The sequence below is a fragment of the Ceratosolen solmsi genome, unplaced genomic scaffold (genome assembly GCF_000503995.2).
Source record: "Ceratosolen solmsi marchali unplaced genomic scaffold, CerSol_1.0 scaffold45, whole genome shotgun sequence".
In the NCBI taxonomy this organism is placed as follows: Eukaryota; Metazoa; Arthropoda; class Insecta; order Hymenoptera; family Agaonidae; genus Ceratosolen; species Ceratosolen solmsi.
In genome coordinates, this window is record NW_011948436.1 from 1076415 (window position 1) to 1095089 (window position 18675).

The 18675-nt window shown below is 34.4% G+C and overlaps 1 protein-coding gene across 1 annotated transcript in view; it reads right to left on the reverse strand.

The window, feature by feature from the left end:
* The window catches only part of mam (neurogenic protein mastermind), a 69413-nt gene that overhangs the window by 15760 nt on the left and 34978 nt on the right, over positions 1-18675 (reverse strand). Inside the window, exons 3-5 of the mRNA XM_011503233.1 lie at positions 4792-5032; positions 2299-2912; positions 1513-2205 (exon numbers count right to left, since the gene is read on the reverse strand). Of these exons, the coding sequence (XP_011501535.1) occupies positions 1513-2205; positions 2299-2912; positions 4792-5032 (1548 nt within the window). The remainder of the gene's footprint in view (positions 1-1512; positions 2206-2298; positions 2913-4791; positions 5033-18675) is intronic.

Consider the following 18675-nt stretch of genomic DNA (forward strand, 5'->3'; position numbering starts at 1 on the left):
AAGGTGGAGGGATGGGGGGGGGGGGATATACAGGAGGCAACCTCGAAAAGGACTTGGTTGATTTGATTGGGCTCTTGATTATCGCGCATTGCACAAGTGCAAAGGAGGTTAAATCCTCGTGAGATTCATCCATCAACTAGAATGGCATCGGGAATGAAAAGAAAGGCTGTGATGGAAGGTCGACGGCACGAGAAGCCGCTCTATTTTCGGGCTTGATACGCGGCGCCGCGTAGGATTGTGCGCGCCCTCCCGTACTATATAGCCGCCAGGGTGGAAGGGACACCGCGTCGATAGTGTGCCGAGTAGTCGAGTCGGGAGGAGGAGGAGGAGGAGGAGCGAATAAAACAGAGAGAGCATAAACGGGGACTGCGCGTCGTGGCGCGCAACAAGTTGTTCGTTCGCTGGCTCTCTCACACCCCCCTTTTGAAAATTTGCTTGTTCTGTCCATACTTCGTATCTCCCAGTAGCGCGTTGGCGCGCAGACGCATGGCGACGTCATTGCCCGCTCGATTTAACCAAGACAGGGGCATGGAAAGCGTCTCCCAAGCACTGTCGAGGAATATATCGACAGGATGCTGAGCTTTGTCGACTACATTTTTTATTCTTCCTTTTTCGCCGCAGCTTCCGTCTGTCGCCGTCTTTTATTCTTACTTTACTCTCACTTTCGATCTCGAGTAGAGCGCCGTGAGCGGTAGATCGCCACTACGTGTCACCGATTTCATTTTTTTTTCTTTCGTTCTTTTTTTTTCAAGCCGTATGCTTGCGAGCGAGACTGACCGAGTTTGTTTCCCCTCTTTTCTTTTCAATTGTTACCGGGGATGCCTCGGCGTACCATTACACTGTCCGCGCGCTCTTTTTATTTTCACTTGTGTGTTTATGGAGCTCGTCAGCTCTTTATCCGCAAAGCCCAGTAAGAATAGTCTAAGTTTAATATTGCCTTTCCCTTCGCAATTTTAAAAGCCGGATGTTAAGATGGATTTGCAATTAATTTCAAATCCTTATATTTTATCAACATTGTTGCATTGCTATTTTTAGAGCACTGGAATTCATAATTGGATAATGATCCTATATATGTGGGGGGGGGGGGTATAATAAATAAATAAATAAATCTGAATAGATATTGCTTAAGTCTGTTATACTATAGCAAACAACTGACTTGAAAATAATTACTCACAGTATCGCACCAATGATATTCTAATTAACTTCTACTCTCGTCTAATTAAAAATATAATTAAACGATAAAATTCACTCGCCACTGCTTTTATACGTAATTCTAAAATTCCGAGCGTATAACTCATTTGCATCCACAGAGATGATAGAAAATACGCTATCACGCGCATATCATCACACTCGTCAATATGTCAAAAAGAGAAAATAAAATTAAAGATTCTGAATTTTGACGCCCAGAAATAGAATCGAAGGAGGTGAAAATAGCTTTCAATTTTCAGTAGTAAACACGGTTCGCCTCCGTTCAAAGCTCTAATCACATTAACGAGAATTGAGAGGACCAACCTGAATCTGGTGAGTGGGATTACTGATATGCAGCTGTTGCGCCTGATTGATCTGTATGGTTGAGGTGCCGGAACCCGAAGGTGGCCTTGGAGGAGTCGAGTTGCTGAAACTTCCTTGAGGGCCCGGGTTCTGTCCGGCACTCTGGGCCTGCGAGATCCTAGGTGGCAAGGGGTAGCCCGGGCTGCCATGATTTGGCATCGAACCTGGACTACCGTAAGGCGAGTACTGCTGTTTGTAACCCGGACCCGCCGGTCCCAAAATTGTCCCCGACTTTTGGGGCCCCGGGGCCGTCTGTTGGGGCGGAACCGGCCTCTTGCCCATGTCAAACTGTGGCTGCTGTACAAACATATCTGGCTGCTGAGTCTGGAAAGGTACGGGGCCTGGTACCGGACCCGCACCGTTACTCTTGTGGAAGCCGCCGCCAGGCTGCCCGGGGCTGCCCAGGTAGTCCGGTGGCCCGCCGCCGAACTGACCGAATTCCGCATAAGGCGAACGCGCACTTGGACCCCGAACCGCCGCGGGACTGAATCCAGTTATACCCAATTGCTGGCTTTTGTGCTGATGTTGCTCGGCCATTTGTTTAAGAGTCTGGGCCGCTGGACTCATCTCTGATTTGAAGTCAAGTCCCGAGTAAGGCAATCGTGCCGCCGGTGAATATTGTGTACCCAGAGGGCCTTGTTGTTGCTGCTGCTGCTGTTGTTGCTGCTGCTGCTGCTGCTGTTGCTGTTGTTGTTGCTGCTGTTGCTGTTGCTGTTGCTGCTGCTGTTGCTGTTGCTGTTGCTGTTGCTGTTGCTGTTGTTGTTGCTGCTGCTGTTGCTGTTGAGCATGAAGAGCTGCATGTACCTGCTCTTTGTCGTCTTCGAGTTTGATATGACCATTGCCAGGACCATCGAGGGCCTTCTCCTCAAAGTCGAGATCCTTGATAAAATCCATCTGGGGATGGAAGTCCGATATTTCGGATATAAGGTCTTTGAATGCGTCATCATCAGCTGCCTCATCACCCATGAAATCGACGACGAATCCCGGAAAACAGGGATCTTTCTCAAGGGCTGCTGCACACTGCTCAAGGTCAAAATCATTGTCTGGTTCCTGTTTGCACTCGACGAGGCTGCTTATCATATCAGCGGGGTTCGAGGTTGGTGCAGGAGCTGTCGGGACGCTCGTTGGTGCGGTCGTCGCTCCGTTCGTTGCAACTTTTGGCTCGTTTTTGGGCGAGGCTGAAGCATTCACTAGGTCACTCTTAACCGAGGCATTCGTCAATGCCTTTACCGTCACGTTCGTCGAAATTTGCTGGGCTTGTGAGTTCGCAGCCGAGGTAGTGAACTCGAGTTGCTGCACAATCTCCACCGAGAATTTCGTAAGTCCCTCTGTTGTGCCACCACCACCATTTCCAGCTCCACCTGCAATGGAATAATCAAATATTTAACGTCTGCTCAAGATCCTCGGATTTGTTGAAAATAAAAAAAAAAAAAAAAAAAAAAAAAAAAAAAAAAAAAAGCATTTAGTTGACAAACTAATCTAATAATGAGACTATTTGCTTTATGCGTATTTAATATAAATAAACAATTTAATGCTAACAAGTCGATGGACTAAACATGTATTAAAGAATGGTTACACAATAATCTCTTACCAATACATTAGATTATTTTAAATAATTTATTATCAAAATATCAGAAAATTACATCATCATAAGGTCACTTCGTCTATATAATTACTTTATAATTCCATTATATTCTACAGAATAAATAACTTTACAAGTTTTATAAACATAATGCTAATTTGGCTAGGTTTAAAAAAATCAAGGTGAACGTATAATATTAATGTGTCTGCATTCGGTATTTTATTCTAAGAACCGACATTTTTACCAGAAACTTTGAATGTGGAGTTTATAATAAATTAGTTAACTCAAATAAAAATTAATTACGAGAGAAAAATTTTCTTATTAACTTATATAAAAACAATGAATAATCGTAGCTTTATATAATTGTGTTATCAAAAACAATCGATTGATTAAATAAGATTTTTGAATCTTTAAGTTAAATATATTTTATTTATCCAATCACATTATAAAATACTAATAACAAGAATATAACAATTCTTATTTTTTCATAAATGAGAATTCCAGTTAAATAAAATGAGTTACAATAAATTATTCATGGCACATAAAAATTTAATCATTTTGTAATATTTGATTTCATAATACTAGAATCAAAATTCTTAAGTGCAAATAATACGATTATAATTAAGAATAATATAAATTTATCTCTTCGATCGAGCGATTCGTTCTTACACGATAAAACTAAAAACATATATAATTTATTTTGTGTATGAATAGGCGCATTTAATACGTGCATAGAAATTGTTTAATTTTTTTTCTTTTTTTTTTACACTAAACACTAATTTAAAAATTACTAACGTACGATATGATTAAAGTTTATATACAGAATCATTCATAATATATGACTACTTTTATAAATATTATAAAGTTTGAAGAAATACAAAAAAAAAGAAAAAAAATTTCCAATTACTTTCGATATTAAAAGTACTTCAATAGTAAGATAAGAAAAAAATTATTTATTCGCATATATTTTAGCAATTGTAAAAAATTAATTTTTAATTTTCAAGCCATAGAAACTATGTTAATATATAGATAGAAATTCACTTATTTCAATTACAACAATTATAATTACTGCAATGACTTTTTGACTTCAATAAAGACTTACAATAGCCAATCAAAATTTACAAACAGTGTAAGATAAAATAAATTATAATATAAACATTTTTATCAGAATTAACGTCCCATTTTATTTAACATACTTTTCATAAATAACTGTCTCACGCTACAAAAAGTTAAATCTTCAGGTATTAACAAACGATATGAATCAAAGCATATAAAATTCGTATAGCTAATTGATTATAATATAATATAAAATACATAGATTGTCTTGAAATAAAATGAAAATGTAATGATATGCCTCTTTTAGGGGTTGGACCGTAATAATTCAGGCGATTGGAATTCAGTTTTGAAATACAAACTTTGAATTAGTTTTGTAGGAAAGAATCATTCTGCATGAAGGTCTATTTTAATATTAAAAGTTATATAGCTTAACTGCAGTTATACGCAAAAAGGCTTCTCCTCGTTGATAATCGAATTAGTTGGCAAGAGAAGCCTAAAGCTACGATTTGTTCGTTAAATTGTGAAAATTAATTATTGAAAAGAGAGGCCTCTGATGTAGAATTTTCTTTTCCCATTTAAAATGAGGAGAAAACGAATCGAACCTTGGTGGCCAGGTGGTGGTTGGGACTGGGGTCCGGGTGCGGGCCCCCCGGCGTTGTTATTCGACCCAGGATTGGATGCAGCGTTACCGGACTGATGCTGGGCATGACCATGGTGGGGAACACTCGCGCTCAAGGACTGTGTGCACTGCAACTTAACCGAGGGCTCGCCAAAACCTCCGTCATTGCTACCACCGCCAGACGACTCCAACTCCTCAGCTGTCCGCTTAAGGAATTTTTGCTGCTGCAATCAAGAAAATTATCGTTTTAATCGTTTGAATTGCTTATTAATGATTGACGCCGCGTCCTCTTGGCCCTTAAGGGCTCGTCACCCCATGTTTGTACAGCCCATAATTTTTAAGAACGCGGCATATTATTGTGAAAAATAAACGCTACGAGTGAGAATTAAAAAATGTCAGTAACTAAATTATTAAAGTGTCAATAATTAATAAGAGATTATGAGGATAAATAAAGGGAGCCAAACATTTTAAACTTCAATTGGATTATTTATAAGCGTAATTCAAAGGCAAATGTCATTTGTGGCTTACGAATAGCGCAATATACATATTTATGTTACTAAATACAGCAAATCCAGTCATTCATTTTTTTTTTCTGCTGCAAAACGTTATTTCTAACAACATGAAAAGAGAAAAAAATAGAAAGGAAAAACAAAATCGTAAATTACGCCATTTTCTGTATTTCGAATCATAAATATGTATATTTACACGTTCGTCACAACTTGAAAATTATATTTGCTATTGAATCATATGAATTGGGAATTTTCGGTATTTTAATCCGACCGCGATAGTAAATATTACTTCCTATAAGCAAACTCTAACAAAAATTTAAATAATTTTCTTCGAAAGATTTGAATTATGAATAAAATCGATAGGCAAACGTTATAATTTAACGTTTGTATAAATAGTTTTCTAACAATATCCATGACTTTTCGTTAAACATAGAATCGGTAATTAACCGAAGGTATTGATTTCAACGCTAACAGGTTCCAAATAGAACGCCCAATAGAGTTACACAATTTATAAATAATTTAATCACAATATTATTAATATCGTACTTCCAATTATTATTTGAGTAAATTTCACTGCTCGAAATATTTAATCAATGTAATTAATTTTATTACGTACAATAAAATATTAATGTAATGTAAAGAAAAATTAAATAAATCTTTTTTTTTTTAATCCAAGCATTGCTCGATGAAACGCACTCTATTTTTGTTCGCTTATTATTACTCGTTACTAATTACATTTATATTATATTATATTATATTATACAAAAAGTTTCTCACATCTTGTAAATGCAATACTATATTCATTTTTACAAAACATTAATGAAATCTCCACGAAAGTCTTTAAAATATAAATCTATTTGAAAAAACATAGTAATAAAATAGACATTAACTATAATGTCGATTCAAATTTATTTATTATTTAATTTAATTAAAATTTAAACATAAAAATCATTACGTTTAATAAAATACAATGTATAGAAGAGTGTTAAGATACTTTATGATAAGATTAAATAAATTTTACCCTTAACGCTAGACTGTGTTATCGATTGCATAATACATAATTGACGGGAGTAAAAATATATTCAGATTCGTTAATTCTCTTCGTAAATATTTTACAAACGTCTTGGACCATTGTATTAAAAGTTTATTAATTCTATAAAATTCAAAAGTCTGTACGGATAACGGATTAACACGCTAAAGTTCATTTTATTCTCTTAAATGTATATTATACTTCTTATTTGACAAATAAACTATCCAATAATAAAGATGGCAATTTAAAATATTAACTTTTAAAATTAGTTTTCACGTAATATAAATGAAATATCTCATTTTTTTGTTTTTTTTTTTTGTTTTGTTTTTGTTTGTTCATTATTATACAAGAATATAAATAGTAATTGTGAAGTATCAAGTTTGATTTTAAAATGATAATAAATCTATAATTATATTGAGAAAACCATGAAATTTAACTGATGATACGTAAGGTAAGAAGAATTATTTCAATTGTATTTTAATGCAAATCAACAAATAATACTCCGGAAAAGCTTTTAATTTATAAATGCATCGTTGATATAGATACGATGTAATATGTTAATGCAACGTGTACGACATACTTAAACAAAAATCCAAATATTCATGAATAATGTTATATGAATAAACTAAGTTTTTTTTAGTGTTCTAGGTAAGAAAAGGGGGTAGGGTTTAAGCTTAAGCAGATTGGGCTGAATAAGGTCAGTGGAAAGACTGTTTTAACGGATAACTTTTATTATGATTGCCTGATTTTTGCAGTACTAGGAACGTCATCTTTTTATCGTTTGAGTAAAGTGAAGTCTCGAAAGTTCGTGATATGTCCGTGAAATTAGATGGACAATGCATGCAAAAGTGAAGAGGCAAAGTATAAAAGGAAGATGATTAGAATCAAGGTGCGCGCGTGATTAATTGTTAATTATTGTAATTCTGGTAACTTGCTTTGAAGCGCGTCTTGTCTTGTACACTGAGCGCTCAGATCGTCGACTTATAGTCACGCTCCTATATTATTAGATGCTGTACGGGTATTTTCATCGGGAGTTGAGAAAGAAATAGAAAATGAGCGAGAGAACGCGAGAAGAAGTGTAAGAGAGAACGAAAATTACGCTCTACTCCCACCTTCTTTTTATCTCGTCTTTTCATACTTTCTCCTTCATCTAAGTGGTATTAGCATCCTGTTGCTCGTTGCACTTTGAGCTTCCATTGCTTATAATATCAATTTCATTGTATTTTTAAATTAATAGATTACTTACGACGTAGGAATTTCCAGATACACTATTAACAAATATTTTCAATTCAGGACAAGACACGATACCTTATTTAAATATTAAGTATTTCTTACCCTATAAAAGATTTTTAAGTAATTTTTTTTTTTTGTTTTTTTTTTTTGTTTTTGTTTGGATTGTAGCGAAGATTAAGCAAATACTGGAATATTCGATAGTAGAAGAGAAACAAATTCTAAATTCTATTAGGTGCAAAAATATTTACAATAATTCCTAGTGCGACAAAGTGATACAAAATAAAATCCAATTTTATATGAAAGGAGAATATGACAAAATGCATAAGTATCCTAATTTGCATATTCGATCCTAACGAACACAAAGAGGCGTCTATAATGGCATACATTTATCGATTGCATAACGATCGCAGCATTTCTAGTAGCAAAAGCGTTCGAACGATGTATGACTCCTTCAGCCGCTACTCATCCGATTATTTTGTACCACTACAGATAGAGACATCACCGGCACGTTATCACGGACAAAATTTTAATCTCCACCGATTGGTCGCCTGACCATTTCACACTACCGACAAATATCGAGCATAATACAAAAAAAAAAATGTCCACGCACAAAAGTATTGATATTGTGCAATTACAGTGAGGAATGTAGAAAGCTCTAATACCCTCGAACCTAAAAAATAAAAATACAACAACGTAATATTTTAATTAATAAAGGCTATTTTTACCAGCTATTTGTATATGTATATGTATATGTGTGTGTATATATATATATATATATATATATATATATATATATATATATATATATATTCTTATAACTGAATTAACGCAGAAATAGTCAATTTCTCCGGAAGTATTATAAAATTTATATTACATTCATTCGCTATACGAGAAAGTCCCTATTATTATAAATTTTCTACATTTAAACCATTCGTTCAGTTAATTATGTCTCTGAAGCTACTTTGCAATAAATTGAAATTTATATTTCCTTATATACTTTGTAATACCCTTCAACACGAATAAAATATGTTATACAGTATTTACCAAATTGCCTAATACAGAAATAAAATTCATTAATTCCTCAACATTATTACAAAATTTCATGGAGTTAATTATCAGATTTAAATTTAAGTTTCATTAACTAAAGTACTGAATAATAAAATCGTTAAGTTGAAAGATATACAAACATTTATATGCATAGACTATAGCGTCATTTATTATTTCAAGTATTGATGCTTTTGTGTACAAAGTTCCTTTAAGAATATATTACATGTTTGTACATATAAATGATAATACTTATTCGTAATAAAAATATTTTTCGTCAAAATAAAATGAATATATCTTCAAATATGAGTGTACAATGCAGGTTTTTAATAAATCTAGCGTTCATTAAAAAGTTGCTTTATAAGTTTAAATTATTTGAATAGTTAAATTATTATTTTAACGCTCACGCAGGCGCGCACGCAAGAACAGACACACGCACATATCTATATGTATAATATAATTTTAAATAAATTATTCGTAATCACATTATCTAGTTTTAAAATATATTACAATATATACGTGTATTTTATTGTAATAAAGTTAAATAAATAAACTTTTAATGTCATTCGAGTATATGTTAAAATATTAAATAATACTTTAATAGAATTATTTTAATTTTAAAGATAGTTTCTTGAAGCAATGTTCCTATAATAATGCCAATTTAAACACATATGAGATAAAATAACAGCATATTTAATTTATCAACAGCTGTACATTGGTTTATACAATTGTCCGACTTCGTGTTGGTAAAAATGATGCATTAGTTATTTTTTTTTCTTTTTTTTCTTTTACACAACATGTGATTTTATCTCAAGAACGCATATCTAATAATAATAATAATAATAATAATAATAATAATAATAATAATGATAATGATAATAATAATAATAATAATAATAATAATAATAATATATGGCTAACGAACTGATACAAGAAATAAAATTTATGTCTATGTCAACTAATCTTAAAATTTTTCATTCACAATTTCGTAATATTATTTACTTATTCAGTTTTGGAAAGGAATTTTGATCATATTCAATTTCAATAATCTATTAAAACGTTTTAGATAAAATAACTTATTTACTGATGTAAATTATTTCGGTACATATTGTACAATCTTATCTGTTAATTAAAAAATTCGGCTTTTTAAAAAGCATTTTAATCTATTAATTCAGAATTAACTTCGAAAGATATACGTATCTCACTATAATGTTCATTTTAACAAAAGATTAAAAGCCAATTAATGAATAAGAAAATTTTTTGAACTATAAATAAAAATTAATGTAATTTGTTTAAATTATGTAGAGTAATTTCTTGGGTTTTACTCATATAGAAAATTTAATGAATTTTTATTGAAATTTTCGTATTCCATCATTTAAAGTTTTATATATTTACAATAATGTTTTAAATATTTTAATAATTTAATTTATAGATAGTTGTATTTTAAGATTGTATTATTTTAATTCTCCAAAGTGAAACAATGATTCATATAATTAATGCTTATGATGCATATTTTACATTGCAAATGATTTTCTTTATGAGAGAGGACAAGTGAAAAAAGCATTCGTACAAATGCTCTTAAAAATTGTTTTATTATTTTTTGTCAATTCGTTTAAATACACTTTAACCATTTTACAATAAAGTATTTACTAGATTAAGCTTTTACGTCATATTTACTGACAATAAGCCATTTTATTTTTACTATTATACTATATAAAAATATCAACTAAAACAGTTTGTAATTACTTTGTACTCTCGGTTTAATTGTATATATTCGAAATTAAAATACTCGGTGAAATATAGCTTTATTATTTAGATAGATGCATGATGAAATATTTATATTATATATCACTATCAATACGAAATAATTTCTAAATAATTATTGTCCTTGCATTAAGTGTAATAACAAAAACAGTTGATTATAATTAACAATTAAATTGACATAGTTTGTATTATTGTAATTAAAAAGTAATGAATCTTCTTTAAATACATGAAAGGTTTGTTTGTATATCGACTCATTAAGACTGAAGTTATTGTTTTTTTATTTTATTATTATTATTATTATTATTTGATACGTAACCGTTAGGAGTCGGTATATCAAATACATTGCGGGTACATTAAGAGATTTGAGTTTTCGTAAGAGGAAGAATAATAGCAGAGATAGAAATATCACAGAAATATTTTGATATGGCAATGGGGATTTTCATAAAGCGAGAAATGGGCAGTAGTAATATAAGTTATAGAATAGTAGCATTTGTTTTTCTAAATTGTAAAACTGCCTTTATACGACGGTCAATATGCTCAGGAAATTTAATATTAGGATATAACTGTACTGAGCCATACCCTTCCACATCATCGTTATTAAGTCTATGAAAAGAGTCTATATTTCGATTAAAAATAAGGATCCATGTGTTTTCGATTATTTGCTCCAGTGCGGGTTGTCTCATTGGCAATGACGTCACTCATTTGCGAACAGACGACGATAACGACTAATAACGCCATCCTCGAATTCGACCCACTTCCATCAATGAACACAAGCATGGCTGCCTAAAAATGCGAATATTTGAAGGGAGCTGCATTTCTCTTTCTCTCTCTCTCTCTCTCTCTCTTTCTCTCTCTCTTTCTGCTTTTGTTTTTCATCGTCTCTTCATGCTTAGTTATTATTCGATAACAAAATGTAGCTTACTTATCAAATTTTTTGTAAACGGGGCTTTATGAATGAATGCAAGAGGAATTTGACTGAGAAGATTGCACTTGATACAACGATACCAGCTTGACATTTCAACAGAAGATTCGAAATTAGTGGAGTGCGAAATCCTAGAAAGTCTAATTAGAGAAGAATAGTCGATTGAATTATCGCACACTTAGTTTGCGTAAGAACATAGTCGTGTACGTATTTTGATAATTAAACTTAAAACAATGTATATACGCATTATATAAATACGCACGCGCGCGCACACACACACACACATACACATATGCGCGCGCGCGCTTACTCTATTTATTATATAAATTTATACATACATCATTTATAAATGTGATTGATTGCCTTTAAAAATTTACGACTGAGCCAAGTTTTTATTGCACAAATAAAAGTTAATCTTATTGAAGCAAGTGGGGGAACTCAATTTCTGTAATGAGCTGGAGTATATTTAGCTCACGTTAGCGGGGAATTCCACTCAATAATGTTTGTAAAATACTTCTTTGGCTTGATAACATAAAAATATATTTAAACAATTGAGATGAGAAATATAATAACAGTAGAAGTATAATAATAAATTTTAACGGAAAAAATCGAATGTAGAGGGGGATTACGAAGAGTTAATGTATGAAGATAAAAAAATTTTTTATTTGTTACAGAGCTTTTGCACTTGAAGCGATCGGACGTTTAATGCATCGACAGTAGAACGTCGATTTCGAACGTTTTAAGTATGAGATAATGCACAAATAAAGTCTTCAACATCTTTTATATAGATAATATTGACGTGGCCATTAAAAAATCAATTTATCTTCTTTGATTCTCATTGTTCCGTGCTCCTTGTTAGGTATCTAATGATACCCACAGCAATGTCTCGGATTTCATACTTCGACCCATAATTAAGTACGCGTATTGTAATCCACGTATTATTATCCACATTTCTTGCGACGATAGAAGGAAAACATTGGCGTGTCATAAAGAAAGCATGAAAATCATTTATATACATGTAAACTAGAAAGTGGCTTTGTAATAACAAATGATTTTCCCGATCGAGCCTTGCTTTCGTCACGTGACTCGGATGAGTCCGTCCGCACGACGAACCATTCCTGCGATGCAACGGAATATCGTGCCGCACCGGAGAATGTAACAACCCGCCTAGCAGGGGGAGATAGGTAGAGGTGGAGGTAAAGGTGTAGTGAGAGAGAGAGAGAGAGAGAGAGAGAGCGAGAGAGAGACGTACGTACGGACAGAGCCAGTGCACTACGGATGCTTTACCTTCCTCTATAATTGAGCGAAAGAGCGGCCAAGAGGTAGAGAATGCCGTTAGCCAGAGCAGTGTTGGCGAATATCTATTGCCGAGGAACGATACGATAGTCACTGTTGGCCTCAAACGATCACGATCCCAACGGTGATGTTTGGCCACCATGAGTCAAGTGCACGACCGGGGTTCAAGGGTCGATAATACGCGACTTGTCAAGTCAAGTCGCAACGACAGCGGCGACGACTACACCTGCGCGAGGCGATTTTTTAATTTGCCCCGATAGAGCGAGCAACGCCACGCAAGGACCTTGGTTTCTTCTGCTCGATCGCTTCTTCGGTTGGCCGTTGCCACAGTTAGTTACTTACTTCACGTAATACAATATATATATATATATATATATATATATATATATATATATATATATATATATATATATATATATATGTATATATATAGAGAGGTGGACCGAACACGCACTACCAACGTACGAACCAAGCAACGGAGCACAACACAACGGGATGGACGGCCGCGTGCTGTAATGCGTCGAGGGGAGCTTCCATTGTGGAATGCCTCCGGTGATTATAAAACATTTTTATAACGGGCAGGCAACTATCGTAAACAAGAAAGCTCTGTTTACGTAATAATCTTATCGTGATGTTAGAGTACGTTTTTATCGATTAGTTTTTAATCATGTTAAATATTTTTGCGATGGTACTTTATTACATATTAACGACGCGCGAATATTCCATAAGTGATTGCCTTGTATAGGAAAAGGAGCTCGGGCAAACGATTTTGAAAATTTTCCCTCTCATTGTCTTCTTTCCTCGTATAATAAATGCCATTTGCATTTTAAATAATCCGTATGGAATACATTTTTTTTTATTCGAATTTACTTTTTTGATTTGATTTTACCTTTTCAAATAAAGTCCAGCATTCATATTTAATTCAAAGTGATTATAAGTAAAATTGTCTAGGGTGCCCAAAGCTTTATATCTTGTATATAAAATAAATGCGCGCCCGTACAATTAGAAATTTTTGATTACTCAGGTAGATTCATTTAATCAAATTAATCAAAAATATCGTCACATGTTTGAATTAAATTTTTATCAAATATGAAATGTGTAACAACTGCATTACGTTCCACATACGCATATTCTTAAGGACCGCGGTATTAATTATTAGACTTCTTGGGAAAAAATACTACTAATTGTCATTTAGTATAAGTATATGGAGTTGTCAGTTTTAATATGATTTTCAGCAAAATTGAAATTACTGATTTTGTTTTAGTATTTATTTTGACGTTAATTAATCGTGTCCATACAATTTTACAAATAAACCAGCACAATTTCTTTTATTCTTGCAAATATTTTCTCTGCAATTCTTCGAAATTGGTATGAATTATAAATTCATTACAAACACATGTTTAATGCGTAATAGTAATGAAAAAAAAAAAAAAAAAAATACTTTACTTTACAGTATTGCGAATATTTATATCATTATGCGCTATTAGAATGTGATTAGTTACTTAAGAATAATCTAGAAGAATTCATTTTACAATACAATAAAGGAACATTTGATACTCTGTATGCTAAATCGAGCAGTAGTGGAGAAAACTTCTATTCGTCCAAAGTAATGTTTGGAACTGTTTTATTTACAGTAGTTTATCAATATTTTAAACTCATTATGGAATTGAATATTAATTTCCTATTTATTTGGTACTATTATCTAAGTGAACAAATAAGTCGATAAAATTTTAAAACTTGACAGTTTTCACAAAATATATTAGATAACTATATTATTTTCAGAATGACAGAATTACAGAATTAAACGTGTAAATTAAAAAAAAATATATATATATATATATATATATATATATATAAAGGATTGTATAAAATGTTGAGAAAATGTTAGCAATAGAAAAGATATATATAACTGCCAAACGATAAAAGTTCGCTCTTTTAAATATTCTGTTCTAAATATATGTATTTATAGTCTACTCATTTAATAGTAAAATAAATAAAATACTAAAAATTATTTTAATTTATCCTTAAAAATTAAAATATATAAAATAATACAATATATTCATTTTATTTATTGTCCGTCGATTGGCAATCATTTATTTGAAATTTACTACTCTACTAAAACTAAATTTAAACGCACTATATTATTTATATATAAAAATAAACTTCGCTAGACATAGTGTAGAAAATCAGTTAAAGATTTTAATTCATCGATGTACTTTCAGTAATTACTTTAATGCTTAATTGCATTTATTTTTCTTACCAGTGCGTATCAAAAAAAAAAAAAATTATTTTATTAAATTTCAATTAACATGCTATTATTACCCTTTCTATCTATATTTAAAAATATACATTTTTTTTTTAATTTTTGGGCTAAATTTATGCAACTAACATTTTGATAAAATATTATATAGAAAATAAGTCACACTAATTTATATTTTTCCAGTTTGACATTGGATGCTTCTAGAGTTGTGTATTACTGTAATGCGATTGAAAGTTCATTCATTTTGGAAGTTGATTTTCTTACTTGAGGTAGAGTGAATTTTTACTTTAAAGTAAGCTATCCGAAGAAATGAAAACACGCTACGTACATTTTTTTCATTTTCACAAAATAACTGACTGCAACAAGAACGCTGACTCAGCTACAAACTGTTAACATCGTTAACTATATATCACGAAAATAATAATACATCTTTTTTAATTATGTTGGTATGCAACTTTACATGTGATTAAATATAATTTGTATAAAAATATATTTGGAATATATATATATATATATATATATATATATATATATATGTATATAAATAAATAATTTCCTTATTTTATATTTAATTTTAGTTTTGTATGGAAGGGATAATTTAGTGAAAAATAATTATTAAATGGATTTTGCTGTATTAAGTATTTGAATAAAAAAAATCACTTCTTTTCTTAAATTGTACATCTTTTTTTTCCTCTTCTTCTCCTTCCTCTTCTTCTTCTTCTTCTTCTTCTTCTCTTGTTCTTCTTCTTCTCTTGTTCTTCTTCTTTTATTCATTTAATATAAGAGATCCTCGTTATTAGATACTTTGTCTGCATAATTTTCTAACTAGAAATGGCAACATTTTCCTTTTCTTTATAATTCAGGTAATTATATATTTGAAAGCATTAGTGACTAATCGCAATGCACGAAATAATTCATCGATCTTGAAATATTTAAGAATCCCCGTCAATTTGTACATGAGCTTATCCATATATTTTTACACGATGTGCAAAAAGCTTTGATAGATTTTATAATATACAGGTCGCCTATTGAGTTAATGAAAATGTTTAAAACATCACTTGAGACACGAAAGTAAATAATAATAATATAAGCTTATAGTACATTTATAACAACATTCTTATTGTGCGTATAAACTATTAGCTTAATCGTCATTCCGAGTTGTCAAATTTTTACCAAGGTAACATGCAACTATTTTTGTATCCATTACCGAAAAACTAGGTTAAATATTATGTTTTCTATACCAGGTATTCCATAATATATGAAACAATTTGAAATAAAAAGCAGTTTTAACATTCTAACAGACTTATGTCTTTAACATGTCAAATAAAATGAAAAAAATTGTAGGTTTATTTGTTTTAGAGTAATTAAAGAGCGAACATAAATTGATAATAAATTTTTATTGGTGTGGTAATCTATATTTGAGAATGCAACTGCGAACAATGTGAGCACAAATACATGCATTTTGAAATAAAATATTAAAATTTTTGAAAGCTCTAACAAAAAAAAAAAAAACTTTCTTAATTCATGTTTATTGAATATGAGAAATGCAGACTCTTATTTTTACAATTGCACCGTCATATTTAATAAGGATTTGAATTTTCGACAATTACATATTGTACTGGTTCTTGTTATTATCAAAGGTACGCTTGAAAAGTGAAGCTGACGAGTTGCCTATATTGTTTAAATAATTCTTAATAAATTCCAGAGCCAATATATGCTTCTCCGAAAAAAATTATTTTTGTTTCTTTTGTTTCTTTTGTTTCTTTTTATCAATTTATCAATCTATTTTTTTTTTTTTTTTTTTTTTGTAACTATTTCATTATTCGAGAGTATGATATGATCATGCCAAGCCGCTTACTTTTTATTTTATTAATACTCTTGGATAAAATTGGAGAAAACAATGAATGAATTAAAGGGGAAAGAAGAGAGCGAGCGTACGGTTGCCTAGAGGAAATGGGGGCGATACAAGTTGTTGGCTTTGCTTTAGCAGACGATAACCGAGCGTACCATCATTCCAGAAGGTCTACGTTGCGACTCCCGAAGACTCGTTGAGAGAGGAAGAGTGAGAGAGAGCGAGGCTGAGAGAGGCATACAGAGGCAGGCGGCAGAGGCTTCCTTTTCACAGGGTTGTCTCTTGAAACTCGAACCCTGTACAACGCTGGCCCACCATCCCCCTGCCCCCTTGTTTATCCAGCGACTCGCTCCTTACTCGCTTGAGTTTAAGAATGGCCAAGGCGCGTCGCGTGGCGATCCCCAGTGTCCCCCGACATGCCCGTCGTCATCGGAGCGCTCCTCGAAACTTCGCCAGCAGTAGACGACTTTGGAATTCGCGCGCGCCACGGCCAATTTAGCACGGCACGCGCTCACCGTCGTCCATCTTTCGGCAGAAAGCCCGATACACTGTTCGGCACTGCTTGCCCGTGCTGCGTCGAGAGTGTTTCATCGCGGTGAAGATCAAGTCTTCAATGGCCACTTAATCCTTAAGCCGAGACAGTGGCCTCGACGGTCAGTCTAGTCCCGTCGAGATTGCGGCTCAACGGGGCGCGAAACCCGAGCAGCCAATTCTTATAGCCGGCGAAGCCCTCTCAGCCGCGTGTCTATATTATGTATGTCCACGATGGTCATTAACACTGCCACGAGATGATGATATGAGCACTTGGTGCCGTGCTCTAGTCCTCCGGACGCGTATCATCGGGCACCGAGACGCGAGTCTTATGTCCAACCACAACAACAGCTGATCGCACCGCTTTATGCCGGCATTCGCACCCTCCCGAGCGCACGATTATCGAAGCTGCGGATCTAGTGAGGTTGCCGCGGATTATTGTAAGAAAAAAATTGAGGGGGGAGGGGGGATAGCGCCGCGAATGTAACGTCGGGAGGAAGGAAGACCGACGACGGTCAGCTGTGCTCGAGCAGCGCGAGAGATAAGGTGATAAGCGAGTACTCGCGGGCGCCGCTCTCGCGCCAGCGAGGTTGCCGAGGAACTGACTTACTGGCAGACCGTCGTACTCCGTCCGCCAGGAGCGTGCGCGCGCGAATGAGAGAGTGAGAGAGAGAGAGAGAGAGAGAGAGAGAGAGAGAGCGAAAAGGAGAGCGGCAGAGGTGCGGGGACCTTCTCTGCGCCGCCACCGCCACCGACACCGCACACACCAACGGGACGACGGCCGCTGACGGGTGTCACTGGTGCGCGCGCGCGCGCCCGCCCGCACGCCCGCGGACGTTCATCCGCCTCCTCCCACCCGGTGCGCGACTCCCTTTCCGTCGCGACAGTGCTCCCGAGAAAATCCAGATAAGCGCGAGCGAGAGGAACGGCGCTCGCTCTCTTTTGGGCGCGCGTGCGGTGAAAAGAGGAAAAGGCTATTGGGAAATTCGCTGCTGGCACGCGCTCGCGCACGCGAGAGCGAGAGAGACAGAGAAAGAGAGAGAGAGAGAGAGAGAGAGAGAGAGAAAAGGGGGGAACGGAGGAGCGCGCGACTCTCCTGCCTGACATGTTGCCGTCCGTGAAGAGGGAGTGTGGGACTGCAGATGGAGGAGGAGGAGGTGGAGGAGGAGGAGGAGCAGTTGGCAGCTTGGCGCGTGCCAACGTAGGTCCGCAGCAGGTGGACAGTGCGCGTGCTCAGGCACTTTCCCTCCCGTCGCGGCGCCCAGCATTCGCCAAATCCACGCGTCTCCGGGCGCCGGTGGTGGCAGATAAAAGGGGGAATAATATCCGAGAGCCGATCCCCCCGAGAGGCTTTCTTTCGGCGCTGCGCGTGCCAGTCTCGAGCTTTTGAACGCGCGCGATGCCAATGCCCCCTTCCCCCAAGACT